Here is a 15,607-nt window from a genome sequence, read left to right as displayed (position 1 = left end):
ATATCCCAAATCCATAGCAGCTTAATTAATAACACTTTTCATTTGGAACCTAGTCAAAGGCTTATTGTTATAATTTTATTTTATTTTCTGTTCAGGAGGATTGACCCTGAGCTAACGTCTGTGCCAGTCTTCCTCTATTTTGTGTGTGGGTCACCGCCACAGCATGGCCGCAGACGAGTGGTGTGGGTCTGTGCCTGGGTACTGAACCTGGGCTTCCGAAGTGGAGCATGCCAACCTTAACCACTAGGCCACAAGGCCAGCCACTGTTACTATGTTTTTAATTTGTTGAAAGCCTTTATGACAGCCTGGTTTCCCTGCTTATTTACTTTCCCAGAAACTTGTTGTTCCTTAGGCATATTACTTATACTAAAATTGTGTTTATTTTAGTTCCTAGTGGAATTAAAAAATATTGTAGTCCTGTTACTCTGCCCGAACTTGTGGGTTTCCAGTAGCTCCTTAGCTGGGGTTGGAGGGTGCAATCAGATGGGACCGAGCTCTGACAAACGGAGGGAACTCCGCTGGCCAGACCTCTGGCTGCGGGAAGGGTGCATCCCCGCTCCCTGCGGGCACTGCCTCTGTGAGCGCTGGAGAGCACCGCAGCGTGTCACCCTCTCACAGGGGTGAGGGCAGGCGTGAGTCACAGTGTCTGAGGCCCTTGGAAAACCTCGCTGGGCTGGGTTAGAGTATGGTGGTTGTGTTTAACAACGCATTTCCGTTGTTTGTCAATGTTAATAATTTGTTGTGGATTTTTAAAATTGTGAAACTTATGTGTTAGATTATTTGGGCTTCCCCTTTCAGCAAGAATGGGAAATTTGTGCTGAAATTTGTGTAGTTTTGTTATTCTCTATTGCTGCTTCCACTGCCTGTTCCTGTTCACTATTTAGAACTAAGTGCAGTATTTTTTCTCTTCTCTTGAGTTCTAAAACTATTTGTTCCGGAAATCAGTTAAATATGAAATTCTGCTTGCCATTCCAAATGAGTGTACGTAACAGGAACTCTTTTTTTCATTCTCCTTGGTCTAATTTTCAGCCCTCACATTTACTGTAACCCCTCAGTCATGCGGTGGTTATCAGCTGTTCAGAGCAGAGCACTCGTTTATGATTCTGTGCTAAGTTTCCTAAATTGTGAGGATATGAGTTTTAAACAACTTTGTTGGGTTGTTGTGGACATTAAATTAATTGAACGAATTGGTGCGTGTTAATTGCTTAGACTGGTGTCTGGCACATGGTGGGCATCCCATACTGTTAGCGTGTCCTGCCCCCGTGACTGGCGGTGTGCGCACCGTCTTCCCTCGTGTGCCCAGTGGCTCAGTGCCGCAACTGGAGGACTGCACGTGATGCTTGGTTCTCCGGTGGCCAACGGGGTAGGCAGTTTCCTACCTTGCATTAGAAAGTGTGGCGTGAAACCCGAGACGGATCAAGTCGGGAGTCAGAGATCCAAGAAATAAATCCGGAGCCAGAGCTGGAGAATTTGTGAGTTAGGAAACTGGAGGTCGGGCAAAAGGAGCGGTTGAAATAGGTCCAATGACCCACAACTAAAAATATATACAACTATGTACTGGGGGGATTTTGGGAGAAAAAGCAGAGAGGAAGAAAAAAACCGAAATAGGTCCATAGGGCAGCGTGTGTGACTGGGCCTTTAACAGGAAAGTGCACTGGCCAAGGGCCTTCTTTGTCCCCTTCCATCTCCTCTCTTCTCACCCCCTAGAAACATCTTAGAGGGATCCTGCGTAGTGAGGTATCCGTACCTCAGAAGTAGGAAGAATGAGACTGAGGTTTGACAGGACGCTGGCAGTGATAGCAATCCCCGTGTTTGCTGTTCCCCTACCGTGTGCCGGCGCCTCGGCAGGTGCTTTTCGTGGTGGCTGCCCTGCTGCGGGAAAAGAACAGCTGGTCGGCGCCCAGGCCTCCAGGAGGGCGTATGCTGGAGACCAGCTCCTTTGGCCTGAGCTGGGGGCGACTGCAGTGATGACAGGGGGAGCGCAGTTTCCATTTGGCTGAGCAGAGGAAGGACTAGTGGAGGTCAGGGTGCATCCTGCATGTGAGGAGGAGGGGCCCTGAGTGGCCCTGGCGTCTATTCATGATTGCGGTCGGAAAGGGACCAGTGAAGTCCCCTTCCCACTGTGGCCGAGTAGGTTGGCGATTACTACTGAGGTCGTCTATAGCATGTTTTTATTTTAATTTTTTTTATTGTGGTAAAGTATGTGTAAAATAAAATTTGCCATGGGGCTGGCCCCGTGGCCGAGTGGTTGAGTTCGCGCGCTCCGCTGCAGGCGGCCCAGTGTTTCGTCGGTTCGAATCCTGGGCGCGGACATGGCACTGCTCGTCAGACCACGCTGAGGCAGCGTCCCACATGCCACAACTAGAGGAACCCACAACGAGGAATGCACAACTATGTACCGGGGGGCTTTGGGGAGAAAAAGGAAAAAATAAAAAATCTTAAAAAAAAAAATAAATAAATAAAATTTGCCATTTGACTATTGTTAAGTGGTATTAAGCATATTCGCAATATTGTACAGCCGTCACCTCTGTTCATTTTCAGAGCTCTTTAACACCCCAGGTAGTCTATACCATTAAACAGTAACTCCCCAGCCCCTGGTAACTTCTGGTCTACTTCCTGTCTCTATGAATTTGACTTCTCTAGGGACCTTGTATAAGTGATGTCATACAATATTTGTCCTTTTGTGACGGGCTTATTTCACTGAGCATAATGTCTTCAAGGTTCATCCCCGTTGGAGCAGTTATCAGAGTTTCCTTCCTTCCTAAGGCTGAGTGACAGACAGCTCCTTTACTTTGCTGCGCTATTGTGATGGCTGGTGATGCTGTTTTCCTTGATTTGGGCTACAAAGTGCAAGACTGTTTCTCTAACCGGGGAGTCAAGGACAATAAGCTTAAAGAAATAAGACAAAGCTAAGATAAACAGCTTTAGGCAATGCAAGGAATCTCTGGTTAAGACTCATCTCAGTCCTTTCCACAGTCAGTCGGTGGTGGCAGTGTGGTGTAGGGGTGAGGGTGCTGAAGTCTCAGGCTCTGATTTTTGTACTGTGTCTCATTTGCTGTGTGACTTGAAGTGATTCATTTAATCTCTCTGGTTCTTGAGGTTTGTCATCTATAAAACAGAAGCTGCTCTAGATGAGTGGTTCTCAGATTGTCTTCCCCCACACACTAGTGTTCTAGAGCTGGACCAAGGTATTCTTCCATTTAAAGAAAAGTAAAGGATAGAATTTTCTTAATTTTGAGATTTTAATCCCACTAAATTTCATTAATCTGTCAGTCATCTTAGCCAGCACTAGGAGGTGACAAATGAACAAGTAGCAAAAAAAGTTAGTGGAAAACTTGGGAGCACCTTGTCTTGCTTAATTTATAGCTTAAAAAAATTATAAGGTGGGGCCAGCTCCATGGCACAGCGGTGAAGTTCGCATCTTCCGCCTCTCAGTGGCCCAGGGTTCGCTGGTTCAGATCCCAGGTATGGACATGGCACCACTCATCAAGCCATGCCGTGGTAGGCGTCCCACATATAAAGCAGAGGAAGATGGGCACCGATGTTAGCTCAGGGCCAGTCTTCCTCAGGAAAAAAAAAATTATAAGGTGAGGTTGGATGTGATTTTTTATAGTTCATATAATGGAATTATTTGTGCTGGAGTGATGACACAGGTCAATGTTCTTCATTTGTGGGAGTAGAGGCAGTGTAGGAGAGTGGCTAAACACCAGGCTTCACGGCCTGACTGCCTGAGCTCCCAGTGCAGTTCTGCCATTGCTTGCTCTGTTACCCTGGGCAGGTCGGTTAACCTCTCTCTTTCAGTCCCTCACCTGTAGAGGGAGGTGATAATCTACCTGCTTTATCAGTTATTGTGAGGATTAAATAAATCAATACACGTAAAGTACTTAGAACATGACTGGCACATAGTAAGTGCCGTACAAATGTTAGTTATTATTATTTTGTGATGTAAAGAAATATATTAATATTTTATGGTGCTCAGCAAAGAACACTGTGACTTCAGAGGTCCTGTCTTCTGAGCATGTTTGAGACCATGGGCCTGGAATTTCTCTTCTAGTTCTGAAATTCTATTATTGTGTCATAGAATTAGATTCCCCGTAGTCTTTCTTCTCCCTTTTTATGACTCAGTGCCTTAATGAACATGTTGTTTCTCTCTACAAAGAGTGAAATCACTTATTTCATTTACCAAGTGGAGTTAATCTTTTTTTTTTTTAAGATTTTTTTTTTAAAAAATTTTTTTCCTTTTTCTCCCCAAAGCCCCCCGGTACATGGTTGTATATTCTTAGTTGTGGGTCCTTCTAGTTGTAGTGTGTGGGACGCTACCTCAGCATGGCTTGATGAGTAGTGCCATGTCCACGCCCAGGCTTCCAACCGACGAAACACCTGGCCGCCTGCAGTGGAGCGCGTGAACTTAACCACTCGGCCCCCGGGCCAGCCCCTGGAGTTAATCTCAAATATGACTTCAGAAGAGTTACCTTTCTGTTTCTCAACATGAAGGTGTTTTTGTATTAGGTGCATTAGTTACAATTCTTATGTGTTGTTAAATACCTGATATGCTTTGGTTCTTTAGCCTTATGGATGAAGAAACTGAAACTCAGAGAGAGTAACAAATTGTCAAGAGCTGTGAGTGGCAGATCCAAGATTTTAAGCCAGGCTGTCTGAGCCCAAAGCCTGCTCTAACATGAGGATGGCAAACCAAGTCCTGTTGCAGTGGCTGCAGTGTTTCTGGTAACTAGTTTAAAGCAAACTCAAGCAGTCCTCCTTTAAATGGAGACTAATTTTTCTGTAAGTGTTCCTGACGATGCTCTTCGTATACTTGGGTCAGCCAAAGTCACCATGTAGCTGTACATGTTCATTCAAAGAAAGACGGAAGATTAAACAAACAAATGAAAAATACGCAATTGCTTGTACACCAGGCCAGAGGGCCTCTGGGCCCAGCCACACCTGTTTGCCCCAGAGGAAACTTCCTGTACTGCACACTTCTGCCCTGGCTCTGGGGGAGGCAGCTAGCTAGTCTCCTCGCCTTGGCATCTGCTCCCCGCCCAGCCTCTGTGGGCTGCCTTGAGGTTTCCTCACTGCCAGCAGCACTAGGCTGGCTGCTGGCTTCCTCATTGCAGTGATGATGGTGCAAGCCTGGGCAGTGGGAGCTCAGGGAAATATCAGGGAAAGACCAGCAGAAGAATTCTGCCCCCTCCTCCCCACTGTGGTGCCTGGCTCCCTTCTGTCTCACATCCTGAGCCTATCCACAGCTCCCTCTGTAGATTGGAATTCAACCTCCATGTTCTTTCCCATGGTTTTTATGTTCATTTCGCGGGTCCATTAGTCTTCCTCTAACTTCTTTCTTTTTTTTTGAGGAAGATTAGCCCTGAGCTAACTACTGCCAGTCCTCCTCTTTTTTGCTGAGGAAGCCTGGCCCTGAGCTAACATCCGTGCCCACCTTCCTCTACTTTATATGTGGGACACCTACCACAGCATGGTGTGCCAAGCAGTGCTATGTCTGCACCCGGGATCCAAACCGGTGAACCCCAGGCCGCTGAGAAGCGGAACATGCGAACTTAACTGCTGCGCCACCCGGCCGGGCCCTAACTTCTTTCTGTAGCATATCTAGTGTTGGATTTCAGGCAGGGAGCCAGCAGTTTAGGCTAGTTAGTCAGTCTGTAATGAGCTAGAAAAGTTTATTTGTACGTACACTGTTTGGAATGTGGTACACTTCTTTCCATATAAATGATGATGTATCTGGCATATAGGGAGGGGGCCAGACCAGTACAGAAACCTCTGTTTTAATAATATACCAATAATCCTGTGGAACTTAATCACTATGTATAACAACATTTTAAAATAAAATTGGGGCCGGCCCGGTGGCGCAGTGGCTAAGTTTGCACGTTCCACTTCAGTGGCCTGGGGTTCGCCGGTTTGGATCCCGGGTGCAGACATGGCACCGCTTGGCAAAAGCCATGCTGTGGTGGGCGTCCCACATATAAAATAGAGGAAGATGGGCACCGATGTTAGCTCAGGGCCAGTCTTCCTCAGCAAAAAGAGGAGGCTTGACAGCAGAGAGCTCAGGGCTAATCTTCCTCCAAAAAAAAGTAAAATTCTATTTATAGTCTAACTTGTTATCCCAGGTACACATCTACCTTTTGAAGGTGGTTCTGGGCTTCTTCTTTCACCTCTACATGCTGGTGATGAAACAGGAGCTTCTCAGTTGTAAGTCCTGAGTGGTTCTGAAGTAGTGGCTTCATTCAGCAGACAAGACTCAGCAATGGTAGGGGCCAGGCTGGTGGGTGAAGGGCTATGGCTCTGGGGTGAGTGGCAGGACGGGAGCTGTTGGACTTGTGAGGAGGGCAGGCTGAGGGCACTAGGATTCTCCGTTGTCTGGTTCATCCAGCCTGATTAGTGAACTGGCTGAAAAAGTAGGAGTTATCTTTCCTTCTTCCTTCCCCTGCGCCTTCATTGCTGTCTGTCTTACCATGCAGGTGTCTCTGTGGAGTGAGCTGGCAGGTGGGCTGTCCATCTCTCCCACTGGGTGTGAGTCCACGGGGGCAGGAGGTTTGCCCACCTTTCTATGCTTGATGTTCACAAAGCAAGAAAAAAACTGCTACCATTTCTTGACTGTTCATCATTATGCTATGTGATCCCAAATGTAACCGTGTTTTATTGAATCCTAGATGTTGATGGTAAGATACACAATTATTTTATGTATCATTACAGAAGAAAAAAGCCTTGCCAATTATACTTGAGACAAATGCTTTTGGCCACTTAGAATTTTTATTATATACTTACTGAAAGAGCTTTTAGATTTATTTAGACATAGATTTTTATCACACCACTCTTGTGCATTCATCAAAGGAAAATATAAGTGAAATAAATGAAGATATTCCTAAAATTTCGCCACTTTCAGAATCTGACTCTTTAGAATCACTTTTGACTCAGAGTCATTGATGTGTCTCTGTGCCACAAGAGTGTTGGTGGTGCAGCATTTCTTTCTTTCTTTGTTTTTTTTGGCATCCCTGCGTGGGCTCAAATGATGCAGTGTTTCCTAAAAGAGGGCACAGTACTGTCACCAAGAATCTCCTCCAAGCGCTTGCTAGTACCCATTCTGGGAGTTTTGCTCCTGCCGTTTTCTTACTCAGCCTGTGGCAGGCCAGTCTTTCCACATATCTCAGTAATAACACTGCATAATGCAGCTTCATCCACATCACTGTCTTTTAGACCCAGGGCCCGGAGGTTTGGTTGTTAAGGTCATTTTTCCAGTGTTGGATATTTGCTTCCCTAAGCAAATTTATGCCCAGCTGCTGTTCCCATGCCTTTCAGTTTTAATGCCAATTATAGTGTAATCTTTTTTTCTTTTTTAAAGATTTTATTTTTTTCCTTTTTCTCCCCAAAGCCTCCTGGTACATAGTTGTGTATTCTTCGTTGTGGGTTCCTCTAGTTGTGGCATGTGGGACGCTGCCTCAGCGTGGTCTGACGAGCAGTGCCATGTCCGCGCCCAGGATTCGAACCGACGAAACACTGGGCCGCCTGCAGCGGAGCGCGCGAACGTCAACCACTCGGCCACGGGGCCAGCCCCTATAGTGTAATCTTTTTGAAGACATTTAAAATGGCAGTTAGACTTGGGGTGTCTACTGCTGACAATACACGTGACTCAGTGAAGTGAAGACAGAGCAAGGTCACACACAACAGCAGTGGCATCCACATCCTGACTGCCACCTGGATGATAGCAACTGCAGGACACCACTGTTGTAAAACTAGATCCCTAGTTCAGAAATGTTAAAATGTGAAAAAAAGTGCATTATAGACTTGATGAAATACAGATCGTTAATTCTGACAACAACCATGTTGGGCAGATAATTTGGATTTTCAAATGAGGAGACTGAGGACCATAAGTGGCTTACTAATATCATCACACCTACTAAGCACATGCTAGATTTGGGAGCATAGAACTCAGCTTTGTCTGATTCTAAAACTGATACTTTCAACTAAACAACACTATTCAAGAAGAAATAGCTAGACTGGAAGCTTCAAAAAGGCATTTTGTTTTTGTTTGGTGAGGAAGATTGGCTCTGAGCTAACCTCTGTTGCCAATCTTCCCCTTTTTGCTTGAGGAAGATTGTTTCTGAGCTAACATCTATGCCAGTCTTCCTCTATTTTATGTGGGACGCTGCCACAGCATGGCTTGAGGAGTGGTGCTAGGTCTGCGCCTGGGATCCAAACCTGTGAACCCTGGGCCACCAAAGCGGAGTACACAAACTTAACCACTACACCACTGGCCTGTCCCTGTTTTTTTTTTTTTCATATACACTGATGTTTCTTAAGGACCTAGAATGGTACCTGGCATGTACTAAGTACTTAGTAAATATTTGTTGGATAAAGTCATTAGAGAGGATAGAAACGCAAGTGTGTCCTTCTCTTCCTGGAAATGAAGTGTGTAACATTTTGGACAATGGGTAAAAGGAGGGAAGATGGGTGACCATTTTCTAGACATGGTTAGTTTGTGTTGCTCCTATTCTTTCAGGTCTGTAGAAGAGGCAAAGGGTGAGGCGTGAAGGAAGTGCGTCCCTAGCTAGAGAGCCTGTCAGCACCTACCTGTTGGACAGCGCCAAAGTAGCTACTGGAATTCTTCTTTCCCATCGCTTATAGATCAAGATTGACTGGGCTCTATAAATTGTACAGTTAAAAAAAAATAAATAAAAACAGGAAAACAAATGTGACAAGCCTTACTATCAAGGAAGTTCACATACAGGGCATTTGCTGTTTGATAAATTGCTAGGTATGAAAGAAATATGAAATGTTTTGAAAAATTCTGAAGCTCTTCTAGCTCATCTGTAAAATGTGAAAGGTGATCTATCTGAGTGCTACGTGTGCTAGATCTTGTGCCTAGAATTTGTACATATATCATGTAACCCTCACAATAACGCTAGGAGGTAATTACTATCTTAGTTTACATACATACATATTGAGGCCCAGGGAATTTCAGTGACTTGGCCAAAATGGTCCAACTAGCGAGCAGGTGAGCCAGTATCAAAACCAGGATGTTCAGTTCAGAGTCTATGGATTTTCTGTTTTACTTTGCTGCTTCTCATCTAAGTTTAAGGCTAGAATAGACTTTAGAAACCATTTTATACTCTCATTTTACAGATGAGAACACTGTGCTAGAGGATTTAAAGTGACTGACTTAGTGGTGGAGTTATGCTTAGAATTCAATTTTCTTGAACAATTTTTTAAAGAATAAATAATTGCAGAATGTTACACTGGTGTTTTAAATAGCCTAGTAATTACAGAAGCTCAATAGGTCTTAGAACCATATCTTAAAGAATAAGAACTACTAACTGGGTATTCTGTGTCACTGTTTTGGATTCCAGACACTTTTTGAATTAAAGAGTTTTCGCCACCTTGGGCTTCTTTATTTGCTAGCTGTATTCTGAAATTATTTTGGAACTGCCATTTTGGGCAGTATTTCACATCCTAATTGCTAAATTTTACTATCAAACTTTCCTCTGTGCAGATTAACTGTTTTGTTATTTTGCTCCACATCTGCTAAATAGTTATTTCCTCCCCCAACACTCCTTATCCTTGCCTTTTGCCGTTTACTGGTGTTTTATGTCATGTAATTTCTACTTCCTTATTTTGGTAAGATTAGAAGAACAATATTTCAGTTGGGAGTAAATGTCCTGTGCCTTCCCGTTTCTCCTTACTTGTTCCTATGCATCCTTAAGCTTCGTCTTCTCCCAGAAGTCATCTCTGAATAACCCACTTGGGATAGGTGTCCTCTTTTTTTCTCACTGCACACTGTGATATTTTTAAACCTTTCCATACAAATTATGGATTACCTGCCACATGCCAGATCTAGTTACTCTCGTGAACAAATGCATTCCTTGACCTGAAGGAACTTAGAGTGGAGATGGGGAGGCAGACAATTAGACAGACAGGTGCAATCTGATTGAATACCTTTTTTTAAAGCTCACATGTGAGTGTTTATTATGTAGCAGGCATTGTGCTAAGCACTTTACATGCATTATTTCATGTCATTCTCTCAATAACCTTATCATCCCCATTTTACAGAGAAGGAAGAGGAAGTTAGAGAACTTCTGTGCTTTGCCCAAGGTCTGTTAAGTCTCTCAGAATTGCTACCCAAATCCAGGTCTAGCTCAAACCTCTTAATCACTACGCCTTTTGTACTAACTGCTGCCTCTTCACAGGTCAGAGGCGCTTTTGCCTGTCTCTCCCTGGTGCCCTCATACACAAGGCACAGGGAGATGAATGCCAGTGTTGGGATTCAGAAACTAATAATGCCTTTACAGTTGGACAGTCACTTTAACTGATCAGGATCTTCCCTCAGAGACTTCATAAGTATTCATTATACTAACACGTGTAAAACAATGTATATCCAAAGTTATTCATCACAGTGTTTCTTATTATAACAGAAGATTAGAAATAACCAAATGTTTATCAACAAAAGATTGATTAGGTAAATTCTGATATATTCATACAATGAAATGATGCAGCTGTAATAAAGAATGAGGAGATGATATATGGATAGGGAACAATGTAAAAGGTGTAGTGTTATGTGGAATAAACAAGATTTAGAAAAGATGCTATTTTGTATAGAATCAGTAGTATGTTGCTATTTGTGGTTGGAGAGGCAGAGAGTATGTTTTTGTTTGTATGTGCATAAAGTATCTTTGGAAGAGTAGACAAGAAGTTGATAATTCAGGTTGCTTCTGAAGAGTGGCTACGGGACTCCAGGTAGGGTGATTGTCCACTGTGTACCTTTTTTGTGCCTTTTGAATTTTGAGCCAACTGAATTTACTACCTATTACAAAAGATATAAATAAAATTAAAAGAAATAATAAGCACCTTTCTAGAAATGAAAACAAATGCAGAAAGGCCTTCTGGGCTGTGTATGTTTCCTGAGTACATAAGATGAGCCTGGCTTGATCCTGGCTGCATCCCAGTGCCTAGCATAGTATGTACTTGAGTGTTTGTGCAACCGATGAACCAAGGTGAAAAAAAAATATATCAAATTCCTGTATAGGAAGGACACAACATCTCTTTTGTGGTATTCCTGGTAAAAATACATATCCTGAATCTAACCATGAAGAAACGTCAGACAAACTCAAACTGAGGGACATTCTGAAAAATAAATGGCCTATGCATTTCAAAAATGTCAAGGTCAGGGAGGACTATGAAAGACTGGGGACTGTTCCAGTCCAAGGGAAGTGAAGGGACAGGAAGCTAATGCACGGTGTGCGATGCCAGATTGGATCCTGGGCCAGAAAAAAAGTTGTTTCTTTTTCTATAAAGGACATTAATTAGACAATCAGCAAAATTGGAATGAGGTCTGTAAATTAGCTAATAGTATTGTTTCAATGTTAACTTCCTAATTTTGATAGCAGTACTGTGGTTATGTTATGAGAAAATGTCTTGTTTTTAGGAATAGGCACTTAAGAATTTAGAGTAAAGGGGCATTGTGTCTGCAGCTTGCTCTTCAATGATTCAGATAAAAAGAGAGAAAGAATAATAAAGTAAACATGGTGAAATGTTAACTTTGGAGGAATTTGAGTGAAAAAATACAGGAATTCTTTGTACTATTTTTCCTGCTTTTCTATAAAAATTATTTCAAAATAAAAAATTTTAAAAAATGCTTCTTGTGTGAGACATTTTATGATTTTGTAATACGGAGCCATCTATGTCCTTTTGTACAATTTTGTGGTTTTCTTCATATAGATCTTTATATTCTTAGTGACATTTATTCTTAGGTTTCTTTTTTTTTTTGGTGAAGAAGATTGCGCCTGAGCTAACATCTGTTGCCAATCTTCCTCTTTTTTGCTTGAGGAAGATTGTCCCTGAGCTAACATCTGTGCTAATCTTCCTCTATTTTGTATGTAGGATGCTGCCACAGCATAGCTTGATGAGTGGTGTGTAGGTCTGCGCCCAGGATCTGAACCAGCAAACCCCGGGCCGCCGAAGTGGAGTGTGTGAATTTAACCATTACTCCACTGGGCCAGCCCCTTTTCCTAGGTTTCTTAATATTTTTGTTTCTTTTTAAAAACTATAAAGGCTTTGTTGAGTTATAATTCACATACTGTGTAACTCACCCTGAATATTTTTTTGTTTTTGCGTAAATAGTACTGTTACACAAGGAAGATGTACTTTTAAAAAAAAATGAACTTTATTATAGTTCACACGTGATAAAATTCACGTATTTTAATTGAATAGGTGGATGACTTTTGGCATATGTTTTCCCTGTCTAACCACCACCCCAGTCCACGTACAAGATATAAATAGAACATTTCCACTTCTCCAGAAAGTTCCACCATGCCCCTTTGTTTGTAGTCCCCTATTGGTGGGCATGGGCATTGTTTCCAGTGCCGTCTGATGGAGGGAAGAAGGGTAGGGTGTCTGCAGGGTGAGTGTGGGTGGTGGGGGCGGTTTCTGGCGGGGTGGGGACGGTAGTGTGGAGGTGAGGCAGGAGCAGGCTCCTTAGCCGCTCGGGAGAAGCTCCCGCACAGTGTGGACGTGCCAGTTCCTGTGTTCCAGAGTAAGGCCCAGACGTTGGGTCTTCCACTGTCTTTTCTTTCTTTCTTCTTTGGGTTTTATTCTGGTTCGGAGGTTGGAGCATGTGTAGTCTAAGAATGTGCTTCTCAGCTTATTTCCATTAATAATGGAGAACATTCTGGCTGGATCTTGGCCAGTGGTCTTTCTTAGCTTTAGGGTAGTGGGGTTCTGAGCCGTTGTACCTTTCCTGTCTCTGTGTGCCCCTTTGATGGGGTGGCAGGAGGTAGTCTTTCACGCAGGCTGCCCTGCTGTCCTATTAAAGGGCACGTCTCATGTGACTTTAAAGATGTCAACATGTTATCATTATCAAAAGGGAACATTGATTACCTTAAAAACACTATTTTGGAAAAGAATAAGGTTTCAGGATGTAGATTTCGTGCACGTGGATGCTTACCTAGGCTTTTGCTTTGTTCCCGAATCACTGCTGTACTGGCCAAGGGGAAACAAAGGTTATATTTTTATTCACCAAATTGTGGCCCAGAAAATTCAGCCCCCCGCTGCCATTTTTTCTTGGTTTTGTGTCTTTGATTATTTTGCTGTTCGTTTCAAGTAGGGGGTACAGAAAGTCAGTGTCTAAGCCTTTGTGCAGAGAAAGATGAGCTGGGGCTGTGCAGCCATCGCACTGCCTTGTGAACCATCACTGGCCTGCACTGATCATCTGGGGACCTCATTCTCAGCAGGAGGGCTGAGAAAACTGCCTTCAGGATTTCTGATGAGCGTTCACCTACCTACTGTGTGTCTAGAACATAGCGAGCCTGCAATACATTGTATTACCACAAATAGCTTCTCCATTTTTACCTTTTTGCCAGGTGTATTATCTTTTACAAAGACTGTTTTTTCTCTGTGGTTGAAACTGTAATCTGTTAAAATGTATCCACCTGTCTAAAGTCTGGGTTCCCTTGCTCTCTTTTTCAGGCACATTGCAGAGAGGTCTTCTGTCCTTCATGAACACTCACGTGGTAGACAGATGACTGTGCTCCACCCTCTCCTGCCCTAGGTGCCCTGGACGTGGAGCTGCCCAGTAGGGAAAAGATGGATTCCAAAGATGAAAGCTCACACGTGTGGCCTCCGTCTGCGGAACACGAAGAGAATGCTGCGCAGGTGAAGAGGGCTTTCCAGCTTGTGTCGGCAGTGGTGTTCTAGCTGGGCACAGTTTGCGGACAGCTGCAGAGATAGCAGCTTCCGCACAGTGGTGAGGAGCTGGGAGGCAGCTGACGCGCAGACCTGGTCCGTGGGGCATAGGCGGTGTTTCAACACTGCGCATGCTCCCTCAGTCTGCGTTAGTGGGATTCAGAACCACTCGCAGGCTTTTCTGCCTTCCCCCAACTTACCGTGGGAATGTTTCACTACCCTGGTTCGTTTTACGTCTTTGGTGCTGAAAGCCTCAAATTGTGCTGTGTTTCTTTTATATTATCCAGTATAGGGTTTTGATTCTTCGTGTGAAACAAAGTATAAGATATGTTTATAAAGTGAGTGGCTTTTTCTTTTCTTTTCAACTTCAGAAGGAAACCCTCTAATTGAAAGTTGTCCCACGGATGGTCAGCAGCTCTGGAGGTCAGTCGCTTATTCAGATGCTGCTCTAATCCATGACCTCTGCCTTCCAAATTGCTGTCATACCAGCTACACATTCTTTTGACTGTTCTTAGCAAAAGCAAATTTCTGCATTTTTGGTATGGATTTGAATTTTGAGAAGAGTCAGCAGTAACATGGGGCCACGTTTTCATATGTGACCAAAGTATAAAACTTAATTTTTAAGCATTGTAATAAATATGTAATTTAAATGTAATTTTTCATTAAATTACATAACCACGGTATTATTATCCAAACCAGGAAGTTAACATTTAAACATTTAAATAAATACACATTTTATTTAATTTAAGCAATATAAGAAGTATTACAATAAATAAAGTTGATCATCTGGTATAATTTAAAAGTCTGAGCCTGAATACTTAAAGAAAAAAAGTTCCAGAGATGCTCCCGGCAGAACCATCAAGAATGCTGTTTGGTCTCATGGAAACCATGAGCTGGCTGCTCAGAAAGCGTTTTACAGAATTCAGTTTCCGCTTTAGTTCTTGGGGCATAGAAAATGACTCACCCTGGTGACAACTGAAATAGTTGTCCAAAACCCCTGAAAAGTACTTTATTCGAATTTTCTGTATCTTTCCCTAGCTGGTGAGGAATTCTGTTACCTTTACTGGTTTCAGCAAAGATTAACTGAAAAGCCTCCCGTGTGGCTTTGGAGTACGAAAGAACTTGTAGGAAAGGAAGTGATCCTATTTTAGTGTGTTTGCTGAAAGGCACTATTAGTTATAAAGTAGAATTTTTATGATATGTCAAGAGCAATTGGCTTTTGAGTCTTGACATATTTTTTCACATTGCAGAATAATTTGTATTTTGTAACCTAGTGATATTTCAACCAGAAATCTTCAGTCACACTCCCAGGACCAGTTAACCACTCCCTCATTACTCCCCAAAGGGCTATCTGCATTGGACATCTGAGGCAGAGGGGAATTTAATCAGTTGCCTAATATTAAGCAGTGACTCAGTGACGTGGTCCTTGGATCCTGTCTCCGAGTCGCCATCTCAGTGAAGATGGGGTGTGTCAGTCCCCGTTCTCCTTTCTCTGGGGTACTTTAGAACTGCAAATGTGTGCTGTGCTCAGTCGGCCACCTGTCTGCGTGAGATTTGCTTTGTTCTATGTGGACAGTTGCTACATACTTGCTGCTTTTTGCCCCAGGTACACTTTGTTCCAGACGCTGGTACTGTGGCTCAGATCGTCTACACTGATGACCAGGTTCGCCCGCCCCAGCAGGTGGTGTACACGGCAGATGGTGCCTCCTACACTTCAGTGGACGGTCCGGAGCATACACTGGTGTACATCCATCCTGTGGAGGCCGCGCAGGCATGTGAAGGATTATTGTGTATAACTCGTTTATTAACCAGTGAATTCACCAATTAAGTATGTTTACTCTCTGCCAGTCACTGTGTGAGGGGCTGGTGACGTAGGAAATATTCAGATAAGATTTGTGCTCTCCAGGGGCTTATAACCAACTTG

The 15,607-nt window shown here is 43.4% G+C and overlaps 1 protein-coding gene across 2 annotated transcripts in view; it reads left to right on the top strand.

Annotated features, from left to right (window-relative positions):
* Nucleotides 1–15,607, top strand: part of PRDM10 (PR/SET domain 10) — an 89,173-nt gene that overhangs the window by 19,368 nt on the left and 54,198 nt on the right. The window contains exons 2-3 of one of the 2 annotated variants that reach the window (XM_070623441.1): nucleotides 13,550–13,653; nucleotides 15,290–15,454. In XM_070623441.1, coding sequence (XP_070479542.1) covers nucleotides 13,585–13,653; nucleotides 15,290–15,454 — 234 coding nt within the window. In that variant the 5' untranslated portion in view covers nucleotides 13,550–13,584. Of the gene's footprint in view, nucleotides 1–13,467; nucleotides 13,654–15,289; nucleotides 15,455–15,607 lie in introns of both variants that reach the window. The other variant, XM_008518701.2, reaches the window with a different exon arrangement.

The sequence above is a fragment of the Equus przewalskii genome, chromosome 6, assembly GCF_037783145.1.
Source record: "Equus przewalskii isolate Varuska chromosome 6, EquPr2, whole genome shotgun sequence".
NCBI lineage: Eukaryota > Metazoa > Chordata > Mammalia > Perissodactyla > Equidae > Equus > Equus przewalskii.
Note: the sequence above shows the minus strand (reverse complement) of the source record. Positions and strands in the feature narration are given on the sequence as shown.